This window comes from Mytilus galloprovincialis, chromosome 8 (assembly GCF_965363235.1).
Source record: "Mytilus galloprovincialis chromosome 8, xbMytGall1.hap1.1, whole genome shotgun sequence".
Lineage (NCBI taxonomy): Eukaryota > Metazoa > Mollusca > Bivalvia > Mytilida > Mytilidae > Mytilus > Mytilus galloprovincialis.
In genome coordinates, this window is record NC_134845.1 from 90,829,707 (window position 1) to 90,845,048 (window position 15,342).

The 15,342-nt window shown below is 30.9% G+C and overlaps 1 protein-coding gene across 1 annotated transcript in view; it reads right to left on the reverse strand.

Moving 5' to 3' along the window:
- The window catches only part of LOC143042823 (syntaxin-binding protein 4-like), a 44,143-nt gene extending 28,807 nt beyond the window's left edge, over positions 1-15,336 (reverse strand). The window contains exons 1-6 of the mRNA XM_076215292.1: positions 15,271-15,336; positions 11,555-11,675; positions 10,382-10,461; positions 3,975-4,070; positions 2,082-2,151; positions 776-850 (exon numbers count right to left, since the gene is read on the reverse strand). Coding sequence (XP_076071407.1) covers positions 776-850; positions 2,082-2,151; positions 3,975-4,070; positions 10,382-10,461; positions 11,555-11,616 — 383 coding nt within the window. The 5' untranslated portion in view covers positions 11,617-11,675; positions 15,271-15,336. The remainder of the gene's footprint in view (positions 1-775; positions 851-2,081; positions 2,152-3,974; positions 4,071-10,381; positions 10,462-11,554; positions 11,676-15,270) is intronic.
- Positions 15,337-15,342: the final 6 nt, after the last annotated feature.

Genomic DNA, 15,342 nt, shown 5'->3' on the forward strand with positions numbered 1-15,342 from the left:
TTGTGGTAATTTTCATATCATGCTACTCGCTTGAGATGGAAAATTATTGCTAGACCTAAGCATGCACGTGGCGTTGCTTACGAAATTGACATGAAGTTGACAACGTCGTCATAGGTAAAATAGCGATAAAAAGATTATCATTGTTCATCTCAACTCGATTGCCTTTCTTGCTGAGATGATCACCGATAATCTATAAGTATACAATGGGTGCAGAAAGGGATAAATTTGCAAAGAATTAGAGAAATATATATGTATTAATATCAACTATAACTTGCGTTAAATTCTGAAAAAAAGCATTATAAGCACTCATTAATTAATCTTTATTTTCTAATATCGCAATTGATTAATTAATGCATGGAATAGTTTTATTAACTTACACTTAATATAAGTTTTACTCGATATAAAATTATCTGAATTGATATATACAGATATATATATTGTGTTACTTTTATCATAATGTTTGAACTTTAGCGTAGAAGCAAGCTAATAAAACACTTTTACAGTTTTTTCCAACCATTGATGCATATATATACCTCTAAAACTTATATTATAAATATAATAATTAAATGCATAGAAAATAAATATACATTTAATTAACATAATGCAAACACTTTAAATTTTTCAGCAATATTTTAAACAAATAGTTAACGACAAAACGAACCAATCAAATAAATATCAGGGTCTCTTTTCACAAAAAATCTGAAGTAAAAAATTGATCATTAGTTATAATGAAATGATCACCACTTAAAAGTTATTTTTAGAATTCCCATCATACCTTGCTATTTGATCTCTACAAATCACCATGACTACATGATTAGTAGCTGAAGCCTGACGCAGTATAGCTACAGCCCTGTAAACAAATTTAATAGTTTGTAATAATAGAAATATACAAAGTTTTTACCTGGAACATCATGCACCTGTTCTGTAAATAAATATTAAAGTATAAATTTTGTTTTCTTTCTAAAAATGAAAATGTTAACATGGTTAAGGACTATTCCATTAAAATTTATGTTGGAGGGTAGGAAGGGACTTTCAAAATATCCCTACAACCCCAGAACATTTTTTTTGATAATTTTGCATATTGGTAATAGATAGATGCATACTGAAAAAGGACCCATGACCTACATTCAATAATTAAACTTCCTTTCATACCTGCCCACATACATGACATACATTTCAATGGAATAGTCTGATTTAAAATCATACATTACTCTACCATGTATTGAAATGTTGCAATTAAAATTTTGATTTCAGTTCAAAAACTATCAATTACTAAAAGTAAAATAACAAAAATACCAAAATTCCATTGAAATTCTAAACTAAATTACTAGTATGCCAAAAAGCATTTTATTACCTTTGTTTGTGTATCAATGACTTAATTTTACTTACAAAGGTAAAAGTTAACTCTTTGACATAAAAAACTACAAAGTTTTGTATTAGTTTTACACGATAAAAGTTCTTTAAAAGCGTTCATTATTTATCCAACTTGTACTCTTACAATCAAATTAAGAGTCACTTTTTCTCATTTTTGAAAATAATCAAATAAAAGTTATGCAAGAATGCACAATTTTGTTAGTCTTCATTTATATGTATTGAAGTTTAGTATGACACTCACAATTTCCAGCTCATCACTGTTGAGCTAACTATTACAGAAGAAAAATGTATACAGCAGGTGTTATCTAATAGTTTGTTTCTATGTATGTTGTATTGTCGTTTGTTTTAGGTGCACTTTATTTTTTCTGTTGTTTTGTTGTTTGCCTCTTATAGTTGATATGTTTCCTTAGGTTTTAGTTTGTAACTCACATTTGTTTTCTCTCAATCGATTTATGAATTTTGAACAGCGGTATAGTACTGTTGCCTTTATGTACCATACAAGCAATTCAGTGTCTATTAATCTTAAGGTATGAAATGCAAACTAATATTTCACTGAAAATGTTATGTTTGTTGTCAAGGTGATTCAATTTGGTGGCAGGGGTTGTTATTTGATGGCCTGTTTCATTGATGTATTTCTGAAAACTCTTTTTCTCATCAGGCAAATATGGCAACAGATTAAAATCATGTTGGCAAGCTATTATGTCTACCTTTCATTTGTTACACCTTCTAAACTTTCATCATTAACTCTCAATACGTGGTCACCTGCCTGCAGACGACCTGCAAAAAAAAAGGAAAATTTTGAACACCCCTTTTTAAGTCAGAAATTATACAATTTAGAAACACATTACATGTTTAGAAAGCATTTAAAAATATCATGATAACTTGTACATTTTGTAGAAGAAGAAGAATTGACCGCAACATTTTAAAACATTCTTCAGAAGCAAAAGATACTGAACAACTTGAACGAGCAGATACTCAACCTAGCAGAAGCAGAAGATATTGAAAGTGAAAAAAAGTTTTACAGTGGGACCTATTGAAAAATATTTAAACAGGTTTGCAAAAATATCTGATCATGATTAGGCCAATTAAAATTAATTGATAGATTTTCATCCCCGCCCGCCCCGATTTTTTTTATTTTGAAAAAAATATGATTTCCGAATTTTGTTCATGATAGTTACTGGTAACCATTGATAATTTCGTTTCACTCAAAACTTCCTGTTTCAAATTTTGGTTTTGTATTTCTTAGAGTAATCTTACTAAAATGATTAAGTAGACATATTCTGCTGCTCTATGATAACAACATCATGTACAGAGAATACAGATTGATTACGAGAAGTGCATGAACTATTTGGATTACGAGTAAAATGCTGTGTTCAAGAACACTAATCGAGGTATGTCACAAATGATTAGAAAACCGTTTTTTTTTTTAATTCATACAATGACTTTGAGTCAGGAAATTTGGACTGTGAATTCAATGATATCAAAAGCGCAAGAATCGTGGAACAGATTAGTCCAAAAAACATGACTGGATTAACGAAATTGATTCAAGCACAAACTTGTTAGACTAATGACCGTTTATTGAGCTAAAAAAAGTTGAAAAACATTATAATTATAGCAAGCCTTTAGATACACATGGCTGTCGTTTTTTGTTGACAAACAGCAAACACCCTCTGTCCCAATACCCTCAATATAGTCATTAAACAACAACTTCTTTTTGGTTCAGTTCATGTTTGACATCATAATTATATGTGCATCCTGCTTTAGCACCAACCCTATTCATGCTATTACTTTCAACACTGTTTGAGTTTTCATTTATTCTGTACTCATAATACTTGTGTTGCATACATTTGTATCAATTAATACATTTGCTTAATTTTATGGGGACAACAAACCATCGCTTAGAAAGCAAAATAAATTTGGTGTAGGTATAGTCCAAGCATTTCTCCATGCTTTTGATGTTTACTATAAATAGGTTTCTAAATAGTCTGAGATTACTCTGACGTACAACGGCTATTTTGCCAGACAAGCTTGTCCCACGGCCTTTGGACGTCAGAGTAATCTTGGACTAATTTCTAAAGTGACAATTACATGTATAACAGCCGACTGTGGTTGCCAATCAGAGATATTTATTTAAGAGTTTGAAAAATTATGTACGATTCCTTATACATGTATAATTTCCTGCGGTATGAAGAACTCGTCACAAGAGGGTTTTTTATGAAATAAAATTTAAAAAATAAAATACTCCCACCCGCCTCATTTTTTTCAAAAATCTGGATGAAAATCTACTAATTAATTTTAGTTGGCCTTATATACATGATATATATAAATTAATAATTTTTTTTAATTTTCATTCTAGCATTATCTGAAATGTTGAAAGCTTGTGTTGACCAACAACTTATTTAGTAGAAATGGAAAAAAAAATAATCTGATTAAATTAACTTATATGTGGATGTTCATCTACATATGGCAAGACCTGCTTAGTCACACATTCATATGGCGTGATTTAATCCTGCTGTGTAACTTTTACATATGATGAGATTTAACCCTGATGTGATACTGCATTGCGTGAAGTTATCTTGCAAAGTAGAACTCTAACTTACCATCAATATCAGCCAGTCCTCCTGGTAAAACTCTCTTGACAAAGATACCATTGTCTTGTCTGCCATCTAGACTACAGCCACCACAGATCTTTATACCTGAAAATAAAATCACAGTTTGAAGGGTGTATCATTGGGGGTTCTGATCCCGGATCCTGCTTACTGTTTTGTCAGATTCCCATATCCCACTTACATTATGTACGTAAGCAATTGTCATTTTTTTGTAATTTCCCGTGTCCCGCTAGACTCCATTTCCTGTTTTCACAGCACAATAATTTGACTTTCACGTGTCACGCTTACAAAAAATCTGCAATCTCACGTCACGCTTAGACCCCAATGAGACCCACTTTGAATGACTTCAGATTTTGGCCTGTCATAAAAAGTTTTTGGATTCCATGTGTTCCATAGACATCTCAATCCTTTATTTTGGTATGGGTTTTTCCCTCCAATTATTCTAAGCCACACTGGTTTTAAAGCTACTACTTACCTCACTTAAGGAGGCTCGCAGGTACAAAAATTTCAGCGAAAAACTAAACATTTGTATTTTCACTACAAATTTTATTTATTACACTATTAGTTATAACTTTATGATATGGTACAAAAATCAACCAGCAAAATCGATTTGGTTTGGCCCTAGATGACTTTTAAAATGTTTGTATCATTGAAAAAGCTCCAAATTATCTCCCTTTGGTGCTTTAATGCCATTTTTTGGCATTAAAGGGGCACTAGCTCATGTAGCTGTCAAATTCATGGTCACCGATTTGACTCAAATTCTCATATTTGATTTATAATAATGTAAAACATTTATCCAAACTATCAAAAGTCTAAAATAAACAGTTTACAGAGCATGGGGTAGATAATATATAGGTTCGTTTCGTGTGTATTTTAGTCCAGACGCCATCTAATTAACCATTATTAACTATCAATTTGACCTCAGATGATCATATAAGCGATGTAAACAAAAATAAAGATATGAATAGATTAAACTAACACGTGCAATTGGATTTTTATAGGTCTGTTTGATTTTATTTTATAGATTAAATGATTAAAAATAGATGTTTCTCATTGCTTTTAACCATATAAGAATGATTTTATGTGCATCGAATTAGTAATCAAATGATTTACCGTAGTTTCACTTTCATTGTTGACATTCTTTTTCTTTAAATAACCAGTACACGAACAATGCATGCGTTGTCAATCTCTAGCTAGGGGTTAAATTGAAGTTCACATGAATACGGATTTAAAGAGGTCGACTCATTCACTTGCAAGTGAATAACTAATTATCAATGTTTCTTAGCGTAATTTGACAAAATTGAACCTTTTTGGCTGCAAAAAGCGAATTGTTATTTCACTATTTCACTTTCATTATTGATTGAACAAAAAAAATCAAACTTTTTTTATATATCTCGTAGCTAGTGCCCCTTTAAAATTGAAATATTTTTTAACTCATCGGTGACCGATATTTTTTATTATCATTTTCAAATAAGCTGTTCATAAACTAAATAATTGTAAAATTTTAGCAATTTCTGTAAATTAGTTCTTTTTTTATTTCTATATTACCTATCAACAGAAAAAAAGGACATTTACAAAAATGTATGCTTTTTTCGGAGGCAGATTGTGAGCTTAAATGAACAGTGACCCCATTTTTTAATTCTATTTTTCTATTAGGTATAGGATAAAGTTAATTTATAGAAAACAAGAATGTGTCCAAAGTACAGGGATGCCCCACTCGCACTATCCTTTACCATGTTCCATGGACCGTGAATTTGGGTAATAATCTAATTTGGCATTAAAATTAGAAAGATTATACTACAGGGAACATATGTACTAAGTTTCAAGTTGATTGGACTTCAATTTTATCAAAAACTACCTTGACCAAAAACTTTAACCTAAAACTCCCACTTTCATTTTCTATGTTTAGTGGACCGTGAAATTGGGGGTCAAAAGTCTAATTTGGCTTTAAAATTAAAAAGATCATATCATAAGCAACAAGTTTACTAACTTTCAAGTTGATTGGACTTCAGCTTCATCAAAAACTACCTTGACCAAAAACTTTAACCTGAAACTCCCACTTTCATTTTCTATGTTCAGTGGACGGTGAAATTGGGGTCAAAAGTCTAATTTGGCTTAAAATTAGAAAGATCATATCATAAGCAACAAGTGTACTTAGTTTCAAGTTGATTGGACTTCAGCTTCATCAAAAACTACCTTGACCAAAAACTTTAACCTGAAACTCCCACTTTCATTTTCTATGTTCAGTGGACCGTGAAATTGGGGTCAAATCTAATTTGGCTTTAAAATTAGAAAGATCATATCATAAACAACAAGTGTACTAAGTTTCAAGTTGATTGGACTTCAGCTTCATCAAAAACTACCTTGACCAAAAACTTTAACCTGAAACTCCCACTTTCATTTTCTATGTTCAGTGGACCGTGAAATTGGGGTCAAAAGTCTTAATTTGGCTTTAAAATTAAAAAGATCATATCATAAGCAACAAGTGTACTAAGTTTCAAGTTGATTGGACTTCAGGTTCATCGAAAACTACCTTGACCAAAAACTTTAACCTGAACGGATGGACGAACGGAAGCACAGAGGGACGGACGGACGAACGGAGCCACAGACCAGAAAACATAATGCCCCTCTACTATCGTAGGTGGGGCATAAAAATAGCGAAATCCTATATTAGAACAAAAAATTGATTTATACCCGCGAGCCCCCTTAATACATTTGTAATATGCTTAAAAAGTGACTTTACTCCACACATGTCACAGACCTTTGCATCCTTATCTACGGTACTGTAAATTCAGAAATTATTGTCATGTTTTTATCATTGCCAAAAATGCAACAGGTCTATAATGGTTATAATTCAAACTTTGAAATTCTTATATGAATTGAAACAGGATTTTTCTCAATATAGCAAAAAATTTAAATTGCATTTAACATGTTTAAGTCTTAAAATCACAATAATGAATGCATGCAATAATTTCTGAATTTAACGTATATTGATTGGTTCAATTTCCTTCAGAAAAGTCTACCAACGATACCAGTGTTTCAGCAATAAATAAATATCAGTACATTTGTTTATCTTTATAAAACTGAATTCAAGAGAAAATCTTTAAAAGTATTTATTTCATTTATAATAGGTTCAATAGTTGAAAAAACTAGAGTTCAATTAACAGCTCTATTAACACCTTTGTTATGTATTTATAAACCATGTGTGAGGTATTTATTAATAAGAAAGCTGTAAATTTTTATGTGAAAGAACAATTTAGTAATTAAAGTATAATTCATCTGAGCTTAATCAAAGTGCTTGTAAGCATTGAAGGGTAAAATAATTTTAATTTTTATAGTGGGAAGTATATTTCAATATTGCATTGTACATACCTGTCAACCTGTGAGGATGAAAATGCTGGTCATGACCTGCATTGAAGAATCAAATCTCAGGTCATAACGCGTACGAACTTTTTCGAGCTGAATTTCAGTATTTATGGTACATTTTCGTATAATGTATATCAAAGATACCAAAACATCAATGCATGTTCACTTTGTTAAGTCATTTTGAATCTTATTTTTTAAATCTTATTTCATTGCACTTTTAAAGATTTTTATAAATTTGTGTAACTCAGTCTTATGTGCTTTACTTTTTGAGAAAGAAAACTACTATCATCAAACACTAGATTTTAATGTAATTCTTAAATGTTTGAGACTATTTTTTTTTTTTATCTTTAAAATGTTTGAGACTATTGACTATGTAGCCTTTAACCATAATATATTTCATTTAACAAGGAAATTAGACTATGATAAAATATAGTAATACAGTTAAAGGAAGTATAAATGTAAAAAAATAATTTTCAACTTTAAAAAAAAAAATTGTATAAAGGTATAAAAATAATGAAAAGTTATTTTTCAATATGTATTTGAATTTTATATTTCTATGATTTAATCTTTTTGACCCATAAAACGTAAATATAAGGAATAATTTTGAATTGTGACAAATAAGGGGAAGTAACTCTAGTTCAGTTTGTAAACCAATGGTGCAATTTATTTACGAACTAAAGTTAAGATAATTGGTGTTAATTAACAGTGTCTTTGACACTAAAGCTGTCAAGCAAGTGAAGCCATGCACTTAATGGGTCACTTAATTTGACAGTTTACATAGCTAGATGAACTTCCTGTTCATGGAAGAATTACGAATTTGCCGGTATTTCAAAGGAATATTACTCATTACTTATGAAATCAATCTCAAGGCTAAGAAATACGGGTGAAATCGGGTCATTTTCGGAATTCCCAGGTTACTTCAATGACCCGGCGGGTGTTCCGGGTGATCCCTTAGAATTGTGAAAATCTCGGGTCACACCCGCAGAATACGGGTCAGTTGACAGGTATGATTGTATAAAGAATTTTTTGCACTAGAATTATAGTCTAAGGGAGATAACTCCAATATTTAAGATGAATTTAACAATTGCCTGTTTCAGAATCTAAAGAATCATGGGTAACTTCATTGTTCGTACCCCTAAAAGAGAATAACATCACGTCATTATGACATTTCTAACCAATCACAACGTTTTGGTGTACACTTTTGAAAATATTACCCAGGATGCATTAGATTCTGAAACAGTGAATTGCAATTTATTTTCTTAAAACAGATATGTTCCTGCACAAATAGAAAATCAGATGACAGAAACCTATGAATTTAATTATTGTATTTCATTATCCTCAAAATTTGATCATTTGAAAATTTATTTTTCAGAAATAACAAAAAAGTTCTAGGGTCGGGGGGCTGGAACTAGTGTCGGCGGTCCTGTAACTGGAACCACACATATTTTTTTATTTGGCCTCACATACTGTGGATTAATCATTTTTTATTGGAAACCAATTTTTTGTGGATTTCGTGGGTAAAAAAAACAGTTTAAGGTAGCACAATACAAAGATTTTTTTACTTCCAATCACTAACCTTTAAAAATGCTGTAACTTTTTTACGAATGCATAAAAAATAATAAATGAGGTATATATATAGATAAAAGATTAATCTTTTAAAGGGGCTCGCGGGTCTAAAAAAATGGGGTCACCGTTCATTTACGCTCACAATCTGCCTTCGAAAAAAGCATACAGTTTTGTTAATGTCCTTTTTTTTCTGTTGAACTAATAGAAGAAATAGCGGTAATATCGGAATAAAAAAAGAACTAAATTACAGAAATCGCTTAAATTTTACAATTATTTAGATTATGTATATCTTATTGGAAAACAACAATAAAAAATATAGGTCACCGATGAGTTAAAAAAGATATTTCAATTTTAAGGCCAAAAAAAGGCATTTTTGCACCAAAGGGAGATAATTTGGAGCTTTTTCAATGATATCGACATTTTAAAAGTCACCTGGGGCCAACACGAATTGATTTTTTGGAATTATTTTTGTACTATATGATAAAGTAACAACTACTTAAGGTAAAAAATAAAATTTGTAATGAAAAATAAATGTTTTATTTTTTTCTGAAAATCTTATACCCGCGAGCCTCCTTAAATGAATGCAATATTTTTATTATGCAATTATTATGTAATTAGTGGCAAAATCTCAGTCAGTTCACTTCAATGAATTTAGCTCTATCATCTCTAACTATACAGAAAATTTTAACGAAATCTTAATCAACACATCATGGGCTTTAAAAGGGTGTCTCAAATTGTCCCTGTGGTATTTCGTTCTCTCATAAATCTCTAATTAGTGTGAACATCCTAACCACATAAAAGAAGATAATGTTTAATTAGGTGTAAAATTTGTTCTATAAATTCTATCTGAAATCTGAGACACCATTTTGTAGATAATGGCCATAGGAACAATATATATAATAAAATCAACCCTGAATACCTATGAGGAAGCTAATTTCAATTGAAAGTGGAATTTTGAGGAAAAATATTTTAGACACAGTTAACATAATAATTGGTTACATGATTGTTGCATCATACTAACATTGCATTAATTTAAAAGAGTAATCTGTTATCTTTCTATAACTATCACTTTTATAAATTTTCAAGCATTATTAAGAAAGTTACAGCTTTTTAAAACTTGGGAGTTGGAGTTATAAAATCTTTGTATTGTGCTACATGTACCTTAAATGTTGAAAGATTTACAAAAAGTCCTATTGGCTGGTATGCTGACTTTGGCATAACCATGAATAAAAATATCAGCAAAAGTGCTATTTTTGAGGGGCCTGATGGGTTATTTTTGTTCATCGTGATCGGCGCATTTTCGCTACCGTAATCCGTTTTTCTACTGATTTTTTTTTTTTTTATATTTCCGTTATCGGTGATCATGGAAATTTATTTTCTGTGAATAGTGATTGATAAAAAAGATAACTCGTGAATCATGATGAGAACCCCCCTCCATAGGCCCCTCACTGTAAATTAATTCTTACCAAGACCTTTAGAGCAATCATCAAACTCTATCTCCTCAGCAGCTCGAGATACTTCATCCTCATCATTACTGAAATGTAAACTGAAAAATTTCATCATGTAAAATATTACATAAGAATTCATATGCAATGAACAAGCACAAAAGACAGAATTCCTATAAGAATGAACATTTTTTTTTTATATAGATTAGACCGTTTGTTTTTCTGTTTGGGGCCCTTTATAGCTTGTTGTTCATGTGACCCAGGGTTCGGTGTTGAAGGCCGTACATTGACCTATAATGGTTTACTTTTATAAATTGTTATTTGGATGCAGAGTTGTCTCATTGGCACTCATACCACATCTTCCTATATCTATGTATTGCAATATATTTATAAAACATAATCATGATAATAATCATTAATTTTAGTGATGTTGACTTTTTAATATGTCATGTATGTAAAAAGTCAACATCACTAAAATTAACATGATTAATATTACGAGCAACATGAGCAATAACAATGAATAAAGATTAGTGAAATTATTTCTGTGGATTTATGAATTGTTATATAATTTGCTCTCCTTTTTTATTTCAGCATGTTCATGATGTTCATGATGCTCAGTCTTTCTATTCTAAAATTTATTTTAATTAATGCATTTCTTTTTTTTATCAGAAATGAATATGGAAAAGAGAATGAAGTTAGGGAATGTGTCAAAGAGACAGCAACCCAACCAAAGTGCAGAAAAAAGCCTAAGGCTACCAATGGATCTTCAAAATGTTTTTAAAATGCATCAACAAAACCTGTGCATGAGGAGACAGGCTCTAGCTGAGTTTTACACTGGCACAGTGACCTGCAGTTGTGCACATGTTTGTCCAATAGCATCTATACATCATTTGTACATCTTTAATATTCACTTATTGGATAGCTAGGTGTTTAGTTGACAATCATACCACATCTCCTTCAGTGTTGTCCCAAGGCCGTTTTATCGCCGCGATTTTCAGCGCTATTACAATTTCACGCTGTTCTATTGCACTGACCACAGCGCTATCCATCGCAAGCGCGTCGCTATATTTTTTCGTAATTTTCGAAATTTTTCAAATTTCCCGCTTATTTTCACTTCGGATCACATGATGGACCTTATTTTCAAAATCCTGTAAATAATGCTGACTGTACCATTGTGTACCATACCATGCATACCTTAATCCATTTAAAAGTTCCTCTTTATCTAAAACTTGGGTTAGGCACACTGTCGTTGACATAATCTGTTTCAGTAAAGATCAACATCAGGACAAAATTTCCATGAAATAGTACAATGTACCTGAAAAATATAAAAAAAATAACCACATAATGTTTTATCAGCTGATTATCATATGACTTTTTGGAGAACCAAAATTTTGAAAAAAAGGGGGGGGGGATAAATGCAATGAAATCTTGAACTGATCAGAGATTACATGTACCTCAAAAGTCAATTGAAATAGACAAGGTTTACTTGTTTATATATACTTATACATTTTAATGCTTTACATCTAATTATATATAACCTTCATAGAAATCTGACACAGACATGACAGAAATTATGAAACTTGCCTTTCATTGCCATGATTGTCTTTGATGATTATGTAATTTTTATACAAAATATTTAAATTTCTGGAAATAATTTGCCACCACTCAATTTTTGAATTAATCATGTTAATTGTCAAAATGATTGTGTATCTTTTTTTCATTTTATTTTTTCGATTGGCTAAATTTTATCCTCATGTGAACTGTTTTGGGATGTTATTTACCATGTTTACACTTAAGTAATCAAATTACACATTTACATGACTGATCATATTTTTGGGGGGAATTTGATTTGTTATAAAATAGGCTGTTTGTATTCTTAATTGAACTGTATTATATTTTTCAAGTAGGGCCAACCATAGACATGATAGCGTATGGGTTTTTCACATTGTTGAAGGATGTATGGTTGCCTTTAAATGCTTACATCTGTTTCAATCATTTGACATGTTTGAAACTTAAGCATGTTAAGTTGATAATTGTCTCATTGTGATTTTGCACTCATACCACATCTTCCTATAGCTACATGTCCTAAATTTGATAAAGAGTTGCGCTAAATCCATCTATTTATAGAATATAGACACAAATTTCGTACATTTCTGAACCTGTCTGAAACCAGAAGAGGAGGAGGCTGTTAATTAATGACAATTCATGTATGTGTTAATTCTGTCAAAATTAGCTTTGAGACATGTACAACATGCATGACATGTTAGACATGTTAACTAGACACGTGAAAAACTATAAAAAAAATAATAAAATCAATATATTTCAAATATTGAGAAAATCAGTGGAGACCGAAAACAAATGGAAAAGGTAAGCCGAGTCAATAGAGTAACGCTAAAAAGATTTTTTCTGATTGGACAAGCTAGCTTGATATCAATGAGCATGAGAGCTGATGAGCAATAAATGAAGGTGTTACTATTACCAAAAATCTATACTTATTCTAAATCTACCTTATGGATCGCATATTATGTACGACAAGTAATAGTTCAGTGGATAATACCAGATGGTGGCAACACAGAACAGACACACAAAGCTGTGTTCATGTAATCTTAGTCATAGCATGCATATTAGTCTAGTCAATTTAGTGAACAACCTGCAACTAATAGCAACACAAGGTTTTTCCCTGAAAAACAAGTCTGTATTACTATCTATGAACAACATACTAAAACTATACAAAAATATATTTTGCGGAAAGTGGTTTAATTCACGAATATTATTTGTAGTAAAAGTAAGGTAATATGAGTTACAATGTACTTCCCCTTATCAGTCAGAGCTCAGACATAAACAAGTCGATTTCTGTTTTTGACTTAAAGAAGTCAAAACATGTATTTATTATAAAAATGTGTTTTCAATTTTAGACTTATCTAAGTCACAAAATGACAGACTTGTTTAGGTCTATTTATGTTGATGAACAAACTTAACTTGACTTGGTGGCCAAAGTACACCACCTATGACAGCAAAAACCTGTCTGAGAGTTCACAAGGACTTGAGCTATCTATATTTAATTATCCAATTGAACATCCTTACTAAACACAGATGTTTTTCCTCATTAAGTGTGGTACCAGGTGGTTGCATTGTAAGGTTAATTAACATTATCTCCGATTTTTTAGACTCTCATTCACCATGTTCATATTTTTCTTTAGAAGACAAAGTATTGTCTTTCAATGTTGTCATTATTTGATTTAAATGCATGACCTTTTTATAAATATGTGTGGGTCTTCAAGTTAACCAATTTTGATAACTTATCGACTTGTAGGAGTCGATATTTGCAATTTTTTTATTCTGGTCAATTATTTCTTGCTTAACAATATTTGACTTTAAAGTAGTATTTTGTCTTGCATTAAAGGGAGACAAATCCTAAAACTTACAAATTTAGACCTCTATGAGTCAAAAGCAGATTCAGACTTATTCACGTTTGATTTTTTATAAAATAGGCTGTTTGTATTCTTAATTGAACTGTATTATATTTTTCAATAATGATAATACTTTAACATACATGACATATATATATATATATATTCTGAGGATTTATTTATTTGCTTGGGTACCTTTGTGGTTTGTGATGATATCTAATTTCTTGGTTTTGCCAAAGTTTGTATACAGTCATTTATAAAATTGTAATTTGTTCATCAAATTGACTTTAACCTCGAAATCCAACAAATATTTATGAATTAGTTAATGATTTAGAAGATTGAATTGATAAGTTTTATTATGATATCATTCATGTACCATGTGTACAAGTCCTTTATTTTAGCAAATTTTTCAGAAATGTGCACAGTTAGTAAGGTAGTATGGAGGCGGGGCTTATTTCATACATGGTTAGTAGTGGTGTTACCTCCTTTTATATTCCATATAAGGTAGTAGGGAGGCAGGCTTATTTCATACACGGTTAGTAGTGGTGTTACATCCCTTTAAAACGGTACTGAGAAAAAAACGTAAAGGTTTCAACAGACGAAGCAATTGATGATTCAGATTGAAATAAATTCATAAAACACATTTAAAATAATGATACTTAAAGAAGTGATTTTTGGGAAGGAAATTGAGGTATGATACTTAAACAAGTGATTTTTATGTCATTATCCTAGATTCAGTACAAGGTCATCACCTGAAATGACCTGGTCATCCTACCAACACAGATGTTGATTCTGATAATTTTAGAAACATAATTAGTCTCTGGATCATCAGTATTCTATATTTAAAGCTACAATAAAATTAAATCACTTCTTCTAGTGATTAATTTGTACTACTTAAATAGGTGATTATTAAAGAAAGACAACTCTAACTTCCAACCTTTGTGGAAATAATGTTACTTGAATCAGTGATTTAGAAAATCACTCATTTAAGTAAGTCCCCTGACTGTTTATGATTAACACTAACAGGTTATAGATCTGAACGGTAGTAAAGTGACTATGCAAGAACATGTTATAAAATTGTAAACATGAAGCATGCTGCTGTCAACCTACATGTAGTCCAAATAATTATGACGTCTTGGAAGGCTATGTTAATTTTTTGCTTTGATGCATTCCTGCGATGTGGGGCGTCAAAGAAAAAAAATATAATAGACTTTCAAGATGTCATAATTATTAGGACTACTGTCAAGGATTTGTATAGTAAGTCTTACTATATAGTCGACCTTCGTATGGATAGAAACAAGTGCCTGTGTGCCTGCCCCCAAAAAATTATGGACAGGTAAAATAAATTTATGGTATGTGATAAAACTTGACAATATCTCATGAATACAGTTTGTGATGCAACCTAAACCGTTTTTTTGAATTATTCTTTGAATAAAATAGCTGCAAATAAACAAGGTATATGTAATATAAACTTTAAACCATATCAACATTAGAACTTACAAAGTTATTTTTTCGAACCGGAAACAAGTATCACCCTACTACGCAGGCGCAAATTGCTAATTTTCCCGAGAT